Source organism: Rhincodon typus, chromosome 8 (assembly GCF_021869965.1).
Source record: "Rhincodon typus isolate 14 chromosome 8, sRhiTyp1.1, whole genome shotgun sequence".
NCBI classification, from domain to species: Eukaryota; Metazoa; Chordata; class Chondrichthyes; order Orectolobiformes; family Rhincodontidae; genus Rhincodon; species Rhincodon typus.
This window is the reverse complement of record NC_063339.1, coordinates 28,167,689-28,186,334: the sequence shown is the minus strand read 5'-3', so window position 1 is coordinate 28,186,334 and position 18,646 is coordinate 28,167,689. Positions and strand designations below refer to the sequence as shown.

At 41.4% G+C, this 18,646-nt stretch overlaps 1 protein-coding gene across 1 annotated transcript in view; it reads left to right on the top strand.

Annotated features, from left to right (window-relative positions):
* Positions 1–18,646, top strand: part of lrrc9 (leucine rich repeat containing 9) — a 182,687-nt gene that overhangs the window by 11,793 nt on the left and 152,248 nt on the right. The window contains exons 2-4 of the mRNA XM_048599971.1: positions 5,820–6,038; positions 8,076–8,216; positions 14,152–14,215. Of these exons, the coding sequence (XP_048455928.1) occupies positions 5,823–6,038; positions 8,076–8,216; positions 14,152–14,215 (421 nt within the window). The 5' untranslated portion in view covers positions 5,820–5,822. The remainder of the gene's footprint in view (positions 1–5,819; positions 6,039–8,075; positions 8,217–14,151; positions 14,216–18,646) is intronic.

The following is an 18,646-nucleotide window of genomic DNA, read 5'->3' as shown; positions in this document are numbered from 1 at the left end:
AACTGCACCTCCCAGTCGCGAACCATTTCAACTCCCCCTCCCATTCCTCAGACGACATGTCCATCCTGGGCCTCCTGCAGTGCCACAATGATGCCACCCGAAGGTTGCAGGAACAGCAACTCATATTCCGCTTGGGAACCCTGCAGCCCAATGGTATCAATGTGGATTTCACGAGCTTCAAAATCTCCCCTCCCCCTACCGCATCCCAAAACCAGTCCAGCTCGTCCCCGCCTCCCTAACCTGTTCTTCCTCCCACCTATCCCCTCCTCCCACCTCAAGCCGCACCCCCATCTCCTACCTCCTAACCTCATCCCGCCCCCTTGCCCTGTCCGTCCTCCCTGGACTGACCTATCCCCTCCCTATCTCCCCACCTACACTCACCTTTACTGGCTCCATCCCCGCCTCTTCAACCTGTTTGTTTCCTCTCCACCTAACTTCTCCTCTATCCATCTTCTATCCGCCTCCCCCTCTCTCCCTATTTATTTCAGAACCCCCTTCCCCTCCCCCATTTCTGATGAAGGGTCTAGGCCCGAAACGTGAGCCTTTCTGCTCCTATGATGCTGCTTGGCCTGCTGTGTTCATCCAGCTCTGCACTTTGTTGTCCCATAATTAGCTGACTTTGTTTACAGGTTTGTACATTTTGCACCTTGCACATTTAGGAAGTTGCAATCTGGGCCCTATGATAACCAAGCCCCACAGGATTGTATTCAATGCTCGTGGATGCTAAACTGTTTCTGAAGAAAGCTGAACTTTAATACTTACCGGTTCTATGTAATAATGATCAGAAAATTAATTACAACTGATAAATGCTGTTATTTAATGTACCTATGCTTCATTTCCATTTACTGCACAGTTAGTTCAGCTGATAAACCTTCTCTATCGCTATAAACAATGAGAACATGGGACCATAATGGGACTGCCATTTTCTGTGTAATCTATTTCAGTGAGAGCAAAGGTTTCTAGCATTTTGCTAAATTATGTTTTACTGTGTGTTCTTTTATATTTAGATTTGACAGTATCATGGGTACAACACAACCATATCCTGTTGAAGAGCTTCTAAATAAAATTGTATAGAAATCTGGAGAGCAATCTGACTGTGTCCAGTCCAAGTAACATCTGAAATGCTTTCTCATTCTTAAAGCAAAATAGATCCCTTATCTGTAATTATTTAGTCACAGCTCGACACAACATTTAGGTGCAATTCAGTCTATTAAAATATGCAGTGAGAGTTGATTTTACTTCAGCCCAAATACAGGTTATGATAATTATATTGCTGGCAAACTATTGTTTTCCTGCTGTATAGAGAAGTCTTGGCTGATTTCTTAAGTTTATACTGCAGCTGTATCTGAGACATTCTAAAATCTAAGGTAGTGAGAGTTTTGCACAAATGCTTAAAATGGTGTGCAAGTTTTCTTGCTTGAATTGCTAATGATCTAGCAATCAGTCGAAGAGAGAAATGAAACAAAATTGAATTTCATTTAGTGTGTCCAAACATATGATTTAGAAGCAGGAGGAGGCCACTGGGCCCCTTGAGCCTGCTTTGCTATTCAATAAGATCATTACTAATCTGATTACTCCACATTCCCATCTACTCTTAATAATTTTTCACCCCCTTGTCAATCAAGAATCTACCTGCCCCTGCCTTAAAAATATTCAAGACATTGCTTTCACTGAATCTTGAAAACTTTTCCAAAGACTCGTGACTGAAAGACGTACAAACTTGGTTTTAGTACATTTGCTTTCTTCAGTCGAACCATTAATATATGTGTATTATAAATAATCATAGCCCTCGCACTGATCCCTGTGGATCTGTTCTAGTTAACAGGTTGTCATCCTGAAAATGCACCCCTTAACCCTGCTGTGGACTCTATTAGTTAGCCAATCCAGTAGACGTGCTGATGTGGTATTAGCATGGAACACCATGAGCTCTTATCTTATTAAGTAGCCTAAAGTGTAGTGCATTATTAGCTGTTTCTGAAAATACAAATACAATAGATCCGCTGCTTCCCCTTTGTTGATCCTCCTTGTTACTTCTTCAAAGAATTTTCGTAAATTTGTCCAGTATGATTTCCACTTCATAAAGTTATGCTGGCTCTGCCTTCTGGGGTTCCCAGAATGAGAAACGTCAGTTAGGAGGATAGGTCGAAGACGTTAGCACTATTCTCCTCGGAGAGAAGAAAGCTGATAGGAAATTTAATGGATGTTTTCATAATCATGACCAGTCTGGATAGAGTAGATAGGGAGAACAGGTTCCCACTTCCCACAAGAATGGAGTTGTTGGTTGGTTCGCTGAGCTGACTGGTTTCGGCCCCTTCAAGGTGACATCTTCAGTGCTGTCTAGCCACTGTTGAAGCACTGTTGTTCTGTTCTGTTCAGAATTTATATGGTCCGGTCTATCATGGTTGGTAGTTCTGTTTCCGGTTTTGCTCCGTAGTGGTATGTAGGTGGGGTCTATTTCAACATGTTTGTTTATGGTATCAGTGGTTGAAAACCAGGCATCCAGGAATTCTTGTGCTTGTCTTTGTTTTGCTTGTCCTAGTACTGTTACATTGTCCCAGTTAAACTGATGTCCTTCTTTGTCGGAGTGAATAGAAACGAGGGAGAGTTGGTCATGCCATTTTGCTGCAAGTTGGCGTCCATGTATTCTGATGGCGGGTTTCCTGCCCGTCTGTCCTATGTAATGCTTCTGGCAGTTGCTGCATGGTTTTTTGTATATCACATTTGTCCTGCTCATTGTGGGTGTGGGGTCTTTCAGCTTTGAGAGGTTGTAGGAGTCTTGTAGTCAGTTCCAATCAGAATAATGACAAACCAACATCCACACTTCGCCAGCTATTCTCAAAGTCTGGTGCCATAACCAAACATGTTGAAATAGACCCCATCTACATACCACTGTGGAGCAAAATCGGAAACAGACCTACCCACCACAACAGACCGGACCATATGAACAAAGAATAGAACAGAACAACAGTGCTTCAACGGAGGCTAGACCGCGCTGAAGATGTCACCTAGAAGGGGGACAATATGTTTGTATGAAAACCAGTCATCTCGGCGAAATAACCAACAACTTCAGCCACAACCCGAGCTACAGATCTTCGCTAAAACATTAAAGAACAAGAATGCATGGGCATACTTTTGAAGTGGTGTGCAAAAGAAACAAGGGTGATCTGAGGGAAAAGGAAACTTTTTCACATTGCAAACAGTCGAGTACTGAATGCACTGCCTGGAAATCTGGTTAAACTGTGGCGTCAAGAGGGCATTGGGTGATTATTTGGATAGAAATAGTCTGCAAGGAGAAAAGCAGGAGATTGGCACTAGGTATGCTGAAAGAGCCAGTGCACAAATGACGAGCTGAATGGCCTCCTGCGACTTAATAATTCTGTGAACAATTCTGAGAATCTGTATTTCCACAGTTATTATTAGTTTTTGGTGCAATTTCAGTGAATTGCTTTTAGTTGCTTATGGAATCAAATTTGTGTTCAGGTCTTGAGTAAGATCTTGGGGTTCACTTAACTTTAATTGTAAGACCAAAGTCACTTACAATTAACAGACATTGAGAGACAATTTAAAGGTGATTAGTCCATTTAGTTACAAGCCTCTTTCCAGGTAAAGTATGTTTTTACAAGAGAATTTAAATTTATCAAAAACATACATAAGAATTGATATTTAATAAAATCAATAGTTTGCAGCCTATTCAGGCTGGGATGCTGGTTTGTGAAACTGGTTAACTAGACAGGGGTCTCTTGCTCTGTTGACTGAAGTTGATCTGCCTTCGATCTTTCTCTTAGCACCACAAACCATTAAACAAAGTCTTATTAACCCTTAATAACCGCTGTTCCCTGTGCATGATTAGAGACACCCTAAACTTTAATTGACATTGACAGTTCATGATCAATCTTGATTCACTAGATAATGTCTGCCTAATTACTAATTGATTTCTTTATTTGTAATGGCTATCTAAATGACATCAATTCTTACTGTGTTGAAATTGGTTCCTAAGATGTCAATTATTCATGAGGCCATCTCTGCCATGTACTACAATTGATACTCTGAGCTCATTGCCTCAATTTTGTTAAATTGGTGAGAGTTTCTACTTCCATCAAATGCCTTTTTCAGTGGCTATTTGTTTTTAAAGGCCATCTGGTGGAGAGTGGTTTTTATGAGCAGCTAATGATGCTCAGAAGGGTTAGATTTTTCATAAATGTTTAAGTTCTAAAGTTGTGTATAACCTTAAAACTATGCAACATAAAACTAATACATAAAATTATAAGCTAAATAGGACTTATAGCCATTATCTACAAAATATAGGCGCATAATGACAGTTAGCGTAAAAGACTAGGTATGATGTGAGCTTTTGTTCAATCTTGAAAGTATGCAAGTTCTCAGTAACCTACCCCCCCATCCCCAAATAAGGTTGATTAAGTCATGTATTGCATAAGTTTTCTACATTTACTGTAATTAAACAGAATATGAATTAATTCCTGACTTGCTTAATCAAATCAAAATTATTCAACTAAAATTATTCAAACTACAACTCTATGCATTGCTCCCCCACTTTAAGACTTTTTTTGTCCCCTATCCTCAGTTTCCCTCCTTCACCTACCTGTTCATGATTTTTGCAATTTGCTGCACAACTTGGCTTGATGTCATTTGATCAGGGTTGCAGGGATAGGGAAGGGTGGTGGGTTTGGGTGGGATGCTCCTTGGAGGATCGGTGCAGGTTCAAAGCGATTAATGGCCTTTTTTCTGTACAGATTCTATGATTCTAATTGTTGAATGATAAAACCTCTAGAAATATCTCCATTCAAGTTGGCAACTCTGAATTAAATGCTGATTGAAGAATTACGTTCTGTTTGATGTTATACTGTTTGAGAAGAACTACAAAAATATAGAAATAACACAGTGTGGAGCTGGAGGAACACAGCAGGCCAGGCAGCGTCAGAGGAGCAGGAAAGGTGACGTTCTCGTTCGGGACCCTTCTTCAGAAATGGGGAGGGGGAAGAGAGCTCAGAAATAAATAGAGATAGGAGGGGTGAGGCTGGGGAAGGTAGGTGGGATGCAGATAGATGACTGCAGGTAGGTAGTGGTGGGGATTGGTCAATGAGGTGGGAGGGGCAGAGAGGTTGGAGAGAAAATGGACAGGTTGTGTCAGGTCAAGGAGCTAGGGATGAGAGGGAAACAAACCTTCCACATTAGACAGGGATAACACGGTGTTGAGCTGGAGGAACACAGCAGGCTAAGCAGCATCAGAGGAGTAGGAAAGTTGATGTTTCGGGTCAGACCCTTCTTTAGAAAAAATTAGACAGGGGTTCACCTGTACATCTGTCAACATGATCTACTGCATCTGCTGTTCCTGATGTGGCCTCCTCTACATTGGTGAGACCAAGTGGAGGCTCGGAGACCGTTTTTTAGAGCATCTGCGCTCTGTTCGTATCAAACGACAACATCTTCCGGTCGTGAACCATTTAAACTCCCCCCTCCAACTCCCTGGGTGACATGTCCATTCTGGGTCTCCTCCAGTGTCACAATGATGCCTCCCGCCAACTGGATGAGCAGCACATCATATCCCGCTTCTGGAGCCTACAGCCCAATGGCCTAAATGTGGATTTTACCAGTTTTAAAATCTTCCCAGCCCTGGCCTGATCCTATGAGCAACCCTCCCTCTCATCGAAGTTTACCTCGAAGTCAAAACTGGAGGTGTTAATTTAGCTCCTGCTGTTATGAATTTAACTCTGGTACAGTGGAATTGTTCAAATATAATAAAACTACAAATTAAATCTCATTGTTAAGTCAAATAATGCATTTTTGAAATGTTTTGTCAGTGTATGTGTAATGGATTGTCATATGAGAAGATTGTTCAGGAAGGACCATCAGTCACTGAACTGGAAATGTTCTTCTCGGGATATCCGCGAATGGTGGGACTTCTATACTTCCCAAATTTAGTTGTTCTTACGTTAATGAAGCAAAACATCAGAAAAATTGAAGGTTTGGAAGCATGTCCTCTGCTTACTCAACTGTGGATTGTTGAGTCCCACTTAACGGTGAGTTATGTATTTTAGGAGAACTCAAAGTGAATATTCGAGTATGATTGGGTATTATAAGTCATTATGATACATTTCTGAATAGTTTATTTTGTTCAGGCATGTCAAATATTCCTAATTAAACACTGAATTTTCTTTGGTTTCTAAATTATATAGATTTAGTGTAGTGCAATATCAGTAAATTACATTTTTATTTAATTAACCAAAGATTTACTGGAGTTACAGACTGCAGTACTTTAAGAACCTACAACATGATTTGAAGAAGATAACATTATAATTATGTTGCATTATTGTTTAACATTATCCCAATCCCAAGATAGTACAAATGAATTCATTTTGAATTATCATGAACTTTACATTTCTAAAATCATAGGAAAGAGCGGGACAAAGGCAAGATATATAGCATCAAAGACTCTTTCACTGATACCACCATCATCATCATCTCTTTCCTCCCTGGCTATAAAAGTGATCCACTGTATATGCTCAAAATTTAAAGTAAAATCACAAGCTGAACTGCTAGCATATGCTGAGAGAAACTATGTTAATGTTTTAGTCACCTAAGATCCTCAGACAGCACCTTCCACACCCATGACCACTTCCATCTCAAAGGACAAGGGCAGCAGATATATGGGAACACCACCACCTTCAAGTTCCCCTCACCATCTGGAGCCACTCACCATCCTGACTTGGAAATATATCACCGTTCCTTCACTGCTGCTGGGTCAAAATCCTGGAATTCCCCCCCCTACTGACATTGTAGGTCAACCCACAGCAGGTGGACTGCAGCGCTTCAAGAAGGCAGCTCACCACCACGTTCTAAAGAGCAACTAGGGACAGGTAATAAATGCTCACCAGCCAGCAATGCCCACATCCCACAAAATGAATAAATTTTAAAAAAGAATAAATTTGAGTGGTGTGTCTGACACCCATCCCTTTCCCTGGCCTGATGCTAAACCAAACTGTTTTCTACCTGTGGTCAGTGTCTGATTACTTATCCTGATCATATTTCCAGCTGATCAGTATGATTGCCTATTACCACTTCTCTATCCTGAAGGCCTGATTTAAACTCTGCCTCAACTTGTCTGTGCTAAAACCCTCATTCATGTTTTCTTTTAAACCTCTGGCCTTGGTTATTACAACATTTTACTTGCCACCCTTTTGCTTTCTTTCCTCAATAGATTTGAGGTTAGCCAAAACTGTTCTAATATTATAATAAGACCTGTTCACCTTGTTGCCCTTGGGCTTGCAGATTGACTTTGGCTCCCAATTAAGTAGTATCTTGATCTTAAAGTTCTCATCCTTACATTGAAATTCGTGTTATGGCATTGCTCCTGTACAGCTTTATAATCTCCTGCTACTCTCAAACCTTCCACTTCTTTGTGCTCCTCTAATTCTGGTTTGTTGCCAGTCCTTTGCTTTAATCACTCCACCCTTCATGACCATCCCTGTAACTGTAAAAGCTCTAAGCTCAGGAATTCTCTCTGTAAGCCTTTATATCTCATTTTTTTCCTTTAAGACACTCGGCAAAACCTACATCTTCTGCCGAATTTCACCTTTTTTTTACTTCATTCTTTTTTAATAACCCTTCTGAATTGCCTTGGAACATTTTATCGCATTTATATAGCACATGTAAAGTAATTTGTTGAAGATTCAGTAAGTCTGCAAATCATTACGACACTGCTGGTTTTATCTTGAGTTAGTTTGCAGCAGCTCAACATTGCCACCAGCAGACATTTGTAGAAGTTGCTTGGTGTTTAAAATTTTTTTGAACATTTATAGTTTTGAATGATTCTCCAGAGTTATCAAAATACGTAGGGTAGTGTAAGATAAGTACAAATTCTTCTCTACTTTAAATGTTGCTAAAATATTGAATTGCAAAATCAGAATTGTTGAGGTGCAAAAGGAAGCTCATAGGCCCATTGAGAAGATCATCTGAACATTTTGAAGTTACGTGTTTTTCACTGTAGTGCAATGAGGGGCCAGTAAGACTGTAGGATCATATTGGTTCCAAAAAATAACTTTAAATTATTTTTCTAGGACATTGAAGGATTAAGCTATTGTACAAATCTTCAAAGACTCTACTTATATTACAATCAGATCACAAAAATTAAAAATCTGGAAAATCTAAAGAGGTTGGAGATCCTTTGGTTGAACAATAATAAAATTGAAGTTATAGAAGTAAGTATGTTCAGTAGATTTTAAAATTGTTTATTTCTGACCAAGCCTATTGATTACCCCTCGTAACTCTGTTTGGTTTTGCCTCTGTGAAAAATCTTGCAGTGGCATTTTACATTCAGGGCACTATGTATCTGAAAGTTATTATTTCCTAAATGAGTTTGGAAGTTATCAAGTACAATACTGCAAAATAATTAGAATTAGAAATAGGCCATTTGCCTCCTATATTATCCTCATGGTTGATTTGATTGAAGACCACCGCAATATCCTTGACTCCCCTGTCAGTTTGTCCAACTTGACCTTGAATCTATTGAATGAACCAGCTTCCACTCTTCCCTGGTGAAGAGGATTCCAATGATTAATCTCACTCTGTGAGAAAAAATTCCTCCTTGTTTCCATCTTAAGTGAATGACACCTTATTCTTGAACTGTGCTCCTATATTGCGTATTCCACAACAAGGGAAAACATTGCTTCAGCATTTACTCTATGAAACCCCTTCAGAATCTCTTTTATAAAAGATTACCTCTTGCTGTTATGAAATCCAATGAGTAAAGGTCCAACTAATTCAACCCTTCCTCATAAGATGACCCCTTCAACCCAGGAATCAATGTAATGAACCTTCTGTGAATTTCTTCTAAATCAATTATATTCCTACTTAAGGAAGCCAAAATTGTACACTGTACTCCAGGTGCTATCTCAACAATGTGCTTTAAAGCTACAACAAGACTTCCTCCCTCTTACATTCTGTCCCCTTTGTAATAAAGGCCAACATTGTGTTTGCTTTTCTGATTATTTACCCGCATGCTGACTTTTTACAATTCATGTTCAAGGACACTAAAATCTCTCTGTATTGCTGCATTCTGCAATCTCTCTCCAGTTAAATAACATTCTGCTTTTTTATTCTTTCAGCCAAAATGAAAAGCCTCTCATTATCACACCAAATTATTTTGCCACTCCCTTATTCATATATCCCTTGCAGACGTTTTTGTATCCTCATGACTAACTTTCCCACCTATCTTTGTATCATCAGAAAATTTGGGTGCAATACAGACTGTCCTTTCATCAAAGTCATTAATAGAGAGCCAACGGCCTAGTGGTACTATTGGGAGACTATTAATCCAGAAACGCAGCTAACATTCTGGATTTCGAATCTCGCTATGGAAGATGGTGGAATTTGAATTTTAAAAAAAAAGGAATTAACAATCTATTGATGACCATGAAACCATTGTCAATTCTCAGAAAAACCTATCTGACTCACTAATGTCCTTCAGGGAAGGAAATCTGACATCCTGGTCTAGCCTACATGTGATTCCAAATCTTTAGTAATGTGGTTGACTCTCAACTACCCTCTGGGTAATTGGGAGCGGGCACTAAATTCTGGCCTAGCCAGTGACACCCACATCCTGCGAATGAATTTTTAAAAATTAATAGAGATAATAAATAATTGAGACCCAGAACTAATTTGGTTGACACTACACTAGTTAACATTTACCAACCTGTAATTGACCCATTAATCCCGACTCTCTTAGGTTCTTGTGTAGATTTGTAGCTCGGGTTGTGGATGCTGGTTGGCTTGCCAAGCTGGTTTGTTAGTTCACAGACATTTCATTACCCTGCTGTGTAACATCATCAGTGCAGCCTCCGAAGAAGTACTGTTGTGTTTTCCCGTCTCGTATTTAAACTCTGGGGTCCGTTGAAATTGGTTACCTCATTTCTGGTTTTTCTTCGCAGTGGTGTATATATAGGGTCTAATTCTACGTGTTTATTGATGGCCTTCTTGGTGGAGAACCAAGCTTCTAGAAATTCCTGTGCTTGTCTCTGTTTGGCCTGTCCGAGAATCGTGATGTTGTCCCAGTCGAACTGTCGTTCCCCTTATCCGTGTGAATAGAGATGAATGCATACTGGTCATGTCTTTTTGTTGCTATTTGGTGTTCATGTATTCTTGTGGCCAGTTTCCTTTCTGCCTGTCCAATGTAATGTTTGTCGCAGTCTTTGCATGGGATCTTGTATATCTCACCGGCATCAAATTCACCAAGGTAGAAGAAAAGAACAAATAGCTCCCATTCCTCGATGTCATGGTAGAACGCAGGGCCAATGGGGAATTTCTGACAAAAGTACACAGAAAGGCCACACACATCAATTAATTCCTGAATTTCCACCCCAACACCCACAAATGGAATTGCGTAAAAACACTATTTAAATGAGCGACAACACACTGCAGCAACCTGGAACTATGCCAAAATGAAAAAGAATACCTCTACCAAGTATGTAAGGACAACGGATACCCGAACAGCTGGGTCCAACGATGCCTATCACACAAACAACAACAGGAAGATACAGTACGCCCTAACACACTCGTCATGTTACCATACATCAAGAACATATCCGAACTGACCACAAGATTCCTACAACCATTGGACATCAGGGTGGCACACAAACCTATGCCAACTGTGAACTTGAACCAAAGACCCCTTACCCACTATGGACAGAACCAACGTGATATACAGGATCCCATGCAAAGACTGTGACAAACATTACATTGGACAGACAGGAAAGATAGGCCACGTTTGGAATATTGTGTGCAGGTCACCACACTATAGGAATGATGGGGAGGCTTTGGAGAGGGTGCAGAGGTTTACCAGGATGTTGCCTGGATTGCAGTGTTTTAGCTATCAGGAGACATTAGACAAACTTGAATTGTTTTCGTTAAAGTGTTGGAGAGTGAGCAGCAACCTGATAGAAGTATATAAAATTGAGATGTGTGGATAGGGTGTATAGTGGGAATCTTTTTTATTTCGGGTTGGAAATGTTAAATACTAGAGTGCATATGTTTAAAGTGCGAGAGGGAAAGTTTAAAGGAGATGTACAAGGCAAGTTTTTTACTCAGAGGGTACCAGGAACGTGTTGCCAGGTGAGGTAGTAGAAGCGCACATGATAACAATATTTAAGAGACATTTAGACAGACACATGAACAGGTAGGAAGTAGAGGGATATGGACCATGTGTAGGCGGATGGGATTATTTTAGAATGGCATCATAGTTGGCACAGACATGGTGGGCCAAAGGGCCTGTCCCTGTGCTGTACTGTTCTATATTCTATGTTGAAGAGGCTGGTTAGGCCAGGATTTATTGCCCCTAATTGCTCTTGAGAAGATGGTGATGAGCTGCCTTCTTGAGCACTGCAGTTCATGAGTTGTAAGTGTAACCACAATGCTGTTAGGGAGGAATTTGTAGGATCTTGACCCAGTGATATTTTTCAAAATCAGGACAGTGTGCGGCTTGGAGGGGAACTTGCAAGTTGTTGTGTACCCATGTAAGTGCTGCATTCTTCCTTCTAGGTGGGTGTTGTTGCAAATTTGGAAGGTGCTGTTTAAAGATCCGTGGTGTGTTTTGGCAGTGCGTCTTGTAGACGGTACACATCACAGCAATTTGGTTGTCACTGGTCGAGGATGTGAAGTTTGAAGGTGTTTGATGGGGTGCTAGTCAAGTGGTCTGCTTTATTCAGGATGATGTTGAGGTCCATGAGTGTAATTGGTGCTGCATTTATCCAGGAAAGGTGGGAGAATTCCATCACACCTCAGACTTCTTTCTTGTAGATGATGGACAGGCTCTGAGGACTCTGGAGCTGAACTATCCTCCTAGCCTCTGACCTGCTCTTGTCAACAGAATAATTAGATAGCTGGTTCAGATTTGTGAGCAGGCAATGTGGTAGACTAGATTGAAAAGGTACAAGTAAAATGCTGCTTCACATAGAAGTAATGATTGGAGTCTTGGAACATGAGAAGATGGATAAGGAAGTGTAACACCTCTTGCAAATTCATGGGAAGGTGCTATAAGGGAGTGAGTAAGTGGTCCTGGGCCTGCTGCAATGTTACATCGAAGCACAGCATAAGTTCAACGTATAATACCTCCTCTTCTGCTTACACATTTTACAGCGTCTAAGACTTCATTGAATTCCACAAGAGCTTGAACACATGATGTCTGTTCTCCAATTTTCTTGCATCCCTCATGGAAGTCCCATGAGTATGAGGGAAGGTAAAAAAATATTGTGACTTGCAGAGGAGTGGACCAGATTGTCGTGCAAGAAACAGTCCCTGCGAAATGCTAGCAGTGGAGGGGAGAAAAAGATGTTTATGGTTGTGGCATCTTGCTTGAGATGGCAGAAATTTGCACGCCATGATTTTTTTAATGCAGAGGATGGTGGAATGGAAAATGAGAACAAGGGAAACCCTAAATTCGAGGAGGTAAGGGCAGAAGTACAGGAAATAGGTAGGACACTGCTGAGGACAGTAAACCAAGGTTGGGGAGTGGTGTTGGAGAGAGCAAGAGAGACATTCCTCCATTGAAGAGAAGGCTGACATGTCAGAGCACCTCTGGAAGATTACATCATGCGAACAGATATGATGGAGGCGGAGAAACTGGGAGAATCGAATGAAGACCTTACACGAAGCAGCGTGTTCAGGGGATATCAAGAAGAAATCTTTCAGAAACTTTTAAATAGACTTTACACATCAATTTTCCAGTTCCTGCACTGTACTGTAAAAGGGTGTACTCAGAAAAGGTGTAAAAGGATGAGACAGATGGTTTCTTTCTTAGACTAAACCCCAACTGAACTTCCCAAACAGTATGGAGAAAGCTCCAAAACTCCTGACAGCCATAATCCTAAGGCATAGGAACAGAATTAGGCCACTCAGACCATTCAGTCTGCACCACTGTTTGATCATGGGCGATCTCCTTCTACCTGTAATCCTTGGTCCACTTACTAATCAGGAACCTATCTATCCTTGTCTTAAATACACTCAATGACTTGGCCTCCACAGCTTTCTGCGGCAATGAGTTTCACAGATTCACCACCCTCTGCTGATGTAATTCCTCCTCCTCTCAGTTCTAAAGAGTTGTCCCTTCACTCTGATGCTGTGCACTTGGGTCCTAGCCTGTTCTGCTACTGGAAACATCTTCTCGATGTCCACTGGATCCAGGCCTCTCAGTACTCTAAGTTTCAATCAGACGGTCCTCTCCTTGTCCTTCTAAACTCCAGTGAGTCCTGAGCCAAAGTCCTCAATCCCTTCTCATATGACAAGCCCTTCATTCCCAGGATCATTCTTATTAACCTCCTCTGGATCCGCTCCAAGGCCAGCACATCTGGGACCCGAAAATGCTCTCGACATTCCAAATGCGGTCTGACTTTATGTCTTGTAAAGCCTTAGCAGTACATCCCTGCTCTTGTGTTCTAGTCCTTTCAAAATGAATATGTTTTCCTTCATAATTGCCAACTGATCCTGCATGTTAACCTTAAGAGAATCCTGAACTAGGACTCCAAGTCACTTTGTGCTTCATATTTCTGAAGCACAAGTCTTTCCGCATTTAGAAAATAATACATATCTTTTATCTCAAACTTTTTCTGTAAACAAGTATAAGTGGTTCCATAGTCTGTAAGCTTCTTGGCTGTTTACGTAGCTAAATTGTTACTCCCATTAAATTTTTTTTAAAACGAAGTCTAGTGACCTTTCTTCTAAAAGAGAAATAAGTCCAGGCTGTCAAATGAAACAATATTAATAATGGAAGCAATGGAGGCACCTTCGTAAAACCATGTATTCTTGAGACTGATTTACTTTGAAAGCTTCAGAATTCCATTTAAAGTAACCTCAAGGAATAGTACTTTTATTGGTATACATTTGGAAGAGATAAAAGTTTTCAATACATTTGAGGAAATGCAGCATTATCATTTCTTTAAAATCTCCACTGAAAGACTGTAGTTGTCAATGTTGTAACTAGGGTGTCTTTATTGGTGTATTTGATGGCCACTGGAGCCATAGATGAATAGTCTTTGTATCTCAATTGTACAATGATGAAATGAACAGAAAGGAAACATGAGAATAAATAAGCTTCATATGAGTGGAAACTATAAATATAATTTTAACTGTAATTTTTTACTGCAGGGTCTAAATACATTGACACATCTCAAGGAGCTAAATCTTGCTGGAAATTTAATTGATGTGATTAGTAAGTATGAAATAATAATTACCTTTGTTATTACTTATGGAGGCCAACTTGAAAAGTGTTTAACTGATCTGTGGGCAAATAATCTATTTTAAGCAATTCTATACTTTTTATGATTTTAAAACACAGGAGTATTTGATATTCCTTTTCAAAAATAAACCTGAACTAAATCAAGTGGAATAAATTGAAAATTGTTACCACGGTATCTGGAATAACATTTATTTATAATCTCTGCCTTTTATCCCCTTCCCTCCTTTAACTCAAAGTCAAATGAACTGTTCTGTATGTTAGGCCTATCTTTGGAAAAAGCCAATGCATTCACTTCACTTAACTGATGAAAGATGCAGTTGAATTTGAGTGATGTCTGCATCTGCTAAGCTCTGTTATTGAAGTGGAGAATAGATAAAACTGATACAATTGGAAAATACAGGTCTGATTAATAACTTCAACATGCAGTCCTGTACTGGGTGATAATACATGTAAATAATTCCCAGGCATTTTAAACAGTAAGACTATGATTAATGTTTTTTTTTGGTTTTGTTTTCTATTATAATCATGTTGACTTTTCTCACTTGGTTCATTCACAATTATAGGAATTAATTAGTATAACGACAATGGAAGACTTGAAAATTGATTCTTTTTCCTCTGAAATAAAGAAGTAAAATAGAATCTCATAGGAGTTTTTAAATTGTGAAAAGCTTGAAAAGATAATTAGTAAAAGATTGACCATCCAGTGGAAACAATCTGTAATATGACATAATGTCAAGATTGGCCCAAGCAGACTGATTGTGTCTGTGCTGAAATTTCTATGATTGCTTGCTTCTATTGAAAATTCTTTTTGTTTTCTATTCATTTTGTGGGATGTGGGCGTTGCTGGCTGGCCAGAATTTCTTGCCCATCCCTAGTTGCCCTTGAGAAGGTGGTGGTGAGCTGCCTACTTGAACTGCTGCAGTCCTCCTGCTGTGGGTTGACCCACAATGCCATTACGGAGGGAATTCCAGGATTTTGACCCAGCGACAATGAAGGAACGGCGATATATTTCCAAGTCAGAATGGTGAGTGACTTGGAGGTTGTGGTTTTCCCATATATCTGCTGCACTTGTCCTTCTCGATGGAAGTGATCATGGGTTTGGAAGGCGCTGTCTGAGGATCTTTGTTGAATTTCTGCAGCGCATCTTGTAGATAGTACACACTGCTGCTACTGAGTGTCGGTCGTGGAGGGAATGAATGTTTGTGGATGTAGTGCCAATCAGGCGGGCTGCTTTGTTCTGGATGATGTCAAGCTTCTTGAGTGTTGTTGGGGCTGCACTCATCCAGGCAAGTGTGGAGTATTCTATTACACTCCTGACTTGTGCCTTGTAGATGGTGGACAGGCTTTGAGGAGTCAGGAGGTGAGTTACTCGCCTCAGTATTCCCAGCTTCTGGCCTGCTGTTGCAGCCACTCTGAATGTGGTGATTCCAGTTGATTTTCTGGTCAGTGGTAACCCCCAGGATGTTGACAGTGGGGGATTCAGTGATGGTAACACCATTGAATGTCAAGGGGAGGTGATTAGATTGTCTCTTATTGGTGATGGTCATAGCCTGGCGTTTGTTTGGGCCTAGGACACTACCATGAGGAACTCCTGCAGAGATGTCCTGGAGCTAAGATGATTGACCTCCCACAACCACGACCATCTTTCTATGTGTCAGATATGACTCCAACCACCGGAGCGTTTGCCCCCGATACCCATTGATTCCAGTTTTGCTTGGGCTCCTTGATGCCATATTCGGTCGAATGCTGCCTTGATATCAAAGGCTGTCACTCTCACCTCACCTCTGGAATTCATCTCTTTTGTCCATATTTGAACCAAAGCTGTAAGACGTCAGGAGCTGAGTGGCCCTGGCGGGAACCCAAACTGCGCGTCACTGAGCAGATTATTTCAGAGCAGGTGCTGCTTAATAGTACTGTTGATGACACCTTCCATCACTTTACTGATGATCGAGAGGAGACTGATGTGGTGGTAATTGGCCGGGTTGGATTTGTCCTGCTTTTTGTGTACAGGACATACTTGGGCAATTTTCCACGTTGACAGGTAGACACCAGTGTTGTAACTGTACTGGAACAGCTTGGCTAAGGGAGCGGCAAGTTCTGGAGCACAAGTCTTCAGTACTATTGCCGGAATGTTGTCAGGGCCGGTAGCCTTTGCTGTATCCAGTGCCTCCAACCATTTCTTGATATCACATGGAGTGAATCGAATTGGCTGAAGACTGGTATCTGTAATGCTGGGGACCACTGGAGGAGGCCGAGATGGATCATCTACTCTGCACTTCTGGCTGAAGATTGCTGCAAATGCTTCAGCCTTATCTTGCACTGATGTGCTGGGCCCTTCCATCATTGAGGATGGGGATATTTGTGGAGTCTCCTCCTCCAGTGAGTTGTTTAATTGTCCACCACCAATCATAACTGGATGTGGCAGGACTGCAGAGCTTAGATCTGATCCGTTTGTTGTGGGATCGCTTAGCTCTGTCTATCACTTGCTGCTTTCGCAGTTTGGCATGCAAGTAGTCCTGTTTGGTGGCTTCACCAGGTTGATACCTCATCTTGGTGCTGCATTGAACCAGGACCGATCCCCTGGTTTGATGGTAATGGTTGAGTGGGGGATATGCCAGGCCATGAGGTTACAGATTGTGTTGGAGTACAATTCTGCTGCTGTTGATGGCCCACAGCGCCTCATGGATGCCCAGTCTTGAGTTGCTAGATCTGTGCGAAGTCTGTCCCATTTATCACGGTGATAGTGCCACACAACACGATGGAGGTTGTTCTCAATGTGAAGGTGGGACTTCATCTCCACAAGAACCGTGCAATGGCCACATTTACCAATACTGTCATGGACAGATGCAACTGCAGCCGGCAGATTAGTAAGGATGAGGTCAAGTATGTTTTTCCCTCTTGTTGATTCCCTCACCACCTGCTGCAGACCCAGACTAGCAGTTATGTCCTTTAGGACCCTCCCAGCTCGATCAGTAGTACTGCTGCCAAGCCACTCTTGGTGGTGGACACTGAAATCCCCCACCCAGAATACATTTTGTGCTCTTGCCATTCTCAGTGTTTCCTCTAAGTGTTGTTCAACATTGAGGAATACTGATTCATCAGCTGACGGAGGACGGTTTGTAGTAATCAGCAGGAGGTTTCTTTGCCCATGTTTAACTTGAAGCCATGAGACTTCATGGGGACCAGAGTCAATGTTGAGGACTCCTCGAGCAACTCCCTCCCAACTGTGTACCATTGTTCCACCCCCTCTGCTGGGTCTGTCCTGGTGGTGAGACAGGATGTATCCAGGGATGGTGATGATGGTGTCTGGGACATTGTTTGTAAGGTATGATTCTGTGAGTATGACTATGTCAGGCTGTTGCTTGACTTGTCTGTGAGACAGCTCTCCCAATTTTGGCACTAACCCCCAGATGTTCATGAGGAGGACTTTGCATGGTCGACAGGGCTGTTTCTGCCGTTGTCTTTTCCGGTGCCTCGGTCGATGCCAGGTGATCCGTCCAGTTTCACTTCTTTGAGTCTTTGTAGCGATTGGTACAACTGAGTGGCTTGCTCGGCCAGTTCAGAGGGCAGTTGAGAGTCAACCACATTGCTGTGGGTCTGGAGTCACATGTCGGCCAGACCAGGTGAGGGTGGTAGATTTCCTCCCCTGAAGGACATTAGTGAACCAGATGGGTTTATTCAACAATCTGCAATTATTTCATGGTGTTCAGTAGACTTTTTTTGGAATTCCAATTCTGCCGTGGTGGGATTTGAACCCGGGTCCCCAGAACGTCAGCTGGATTTCTGGATTAATAGTCTAGCGATAATACGACTGGGCCATCGCCTACCCTGTTATCCATAAATCAAAAGTTTGAGGATTGGAGTCTCATAAAAGGGTTTGTGTTCAAAAACTCAGTAGAAATCAGGATAATACCATAGGAAGTATAGTGTAATACTGATGCTTTTCTGTTAAAGTTGATATTAGAGATTATATTATATTGTTTGAAGATAAACAGGGAGTTAGTTTTGGTTCTTGGCTGACAGTCCTCTCTCAAGCAACATTGTGAACAAACTAACTGCTGTTAGTTTGTTGGATTTTGTTTCGTATAAATTAACCACCACATTTGCCTATTAAATAACAACTGTTAAACTTCATTGTGATTTATAGCCAAGTTTGCTGATGACAAAAATAGGTGGGAAGTCATGTCGTGAGGATGACAAAAGTCTGCAGAGGGATATAGACAGGTAAAGTTAGTGAGCAAATACTTGGCAAATGGAATATAATGTAGGGAAATGCGAGATTATGCGCTATGGCAGGAAGAATAAAAGAGCTGAGTTGGATGAACACAGCAGGCCAAGCAGCATCATAGGAGCAGGGAGGCTGACGTTTCGGGCCTAGACCCTTCATCAGAAAAGGGTCTAGGC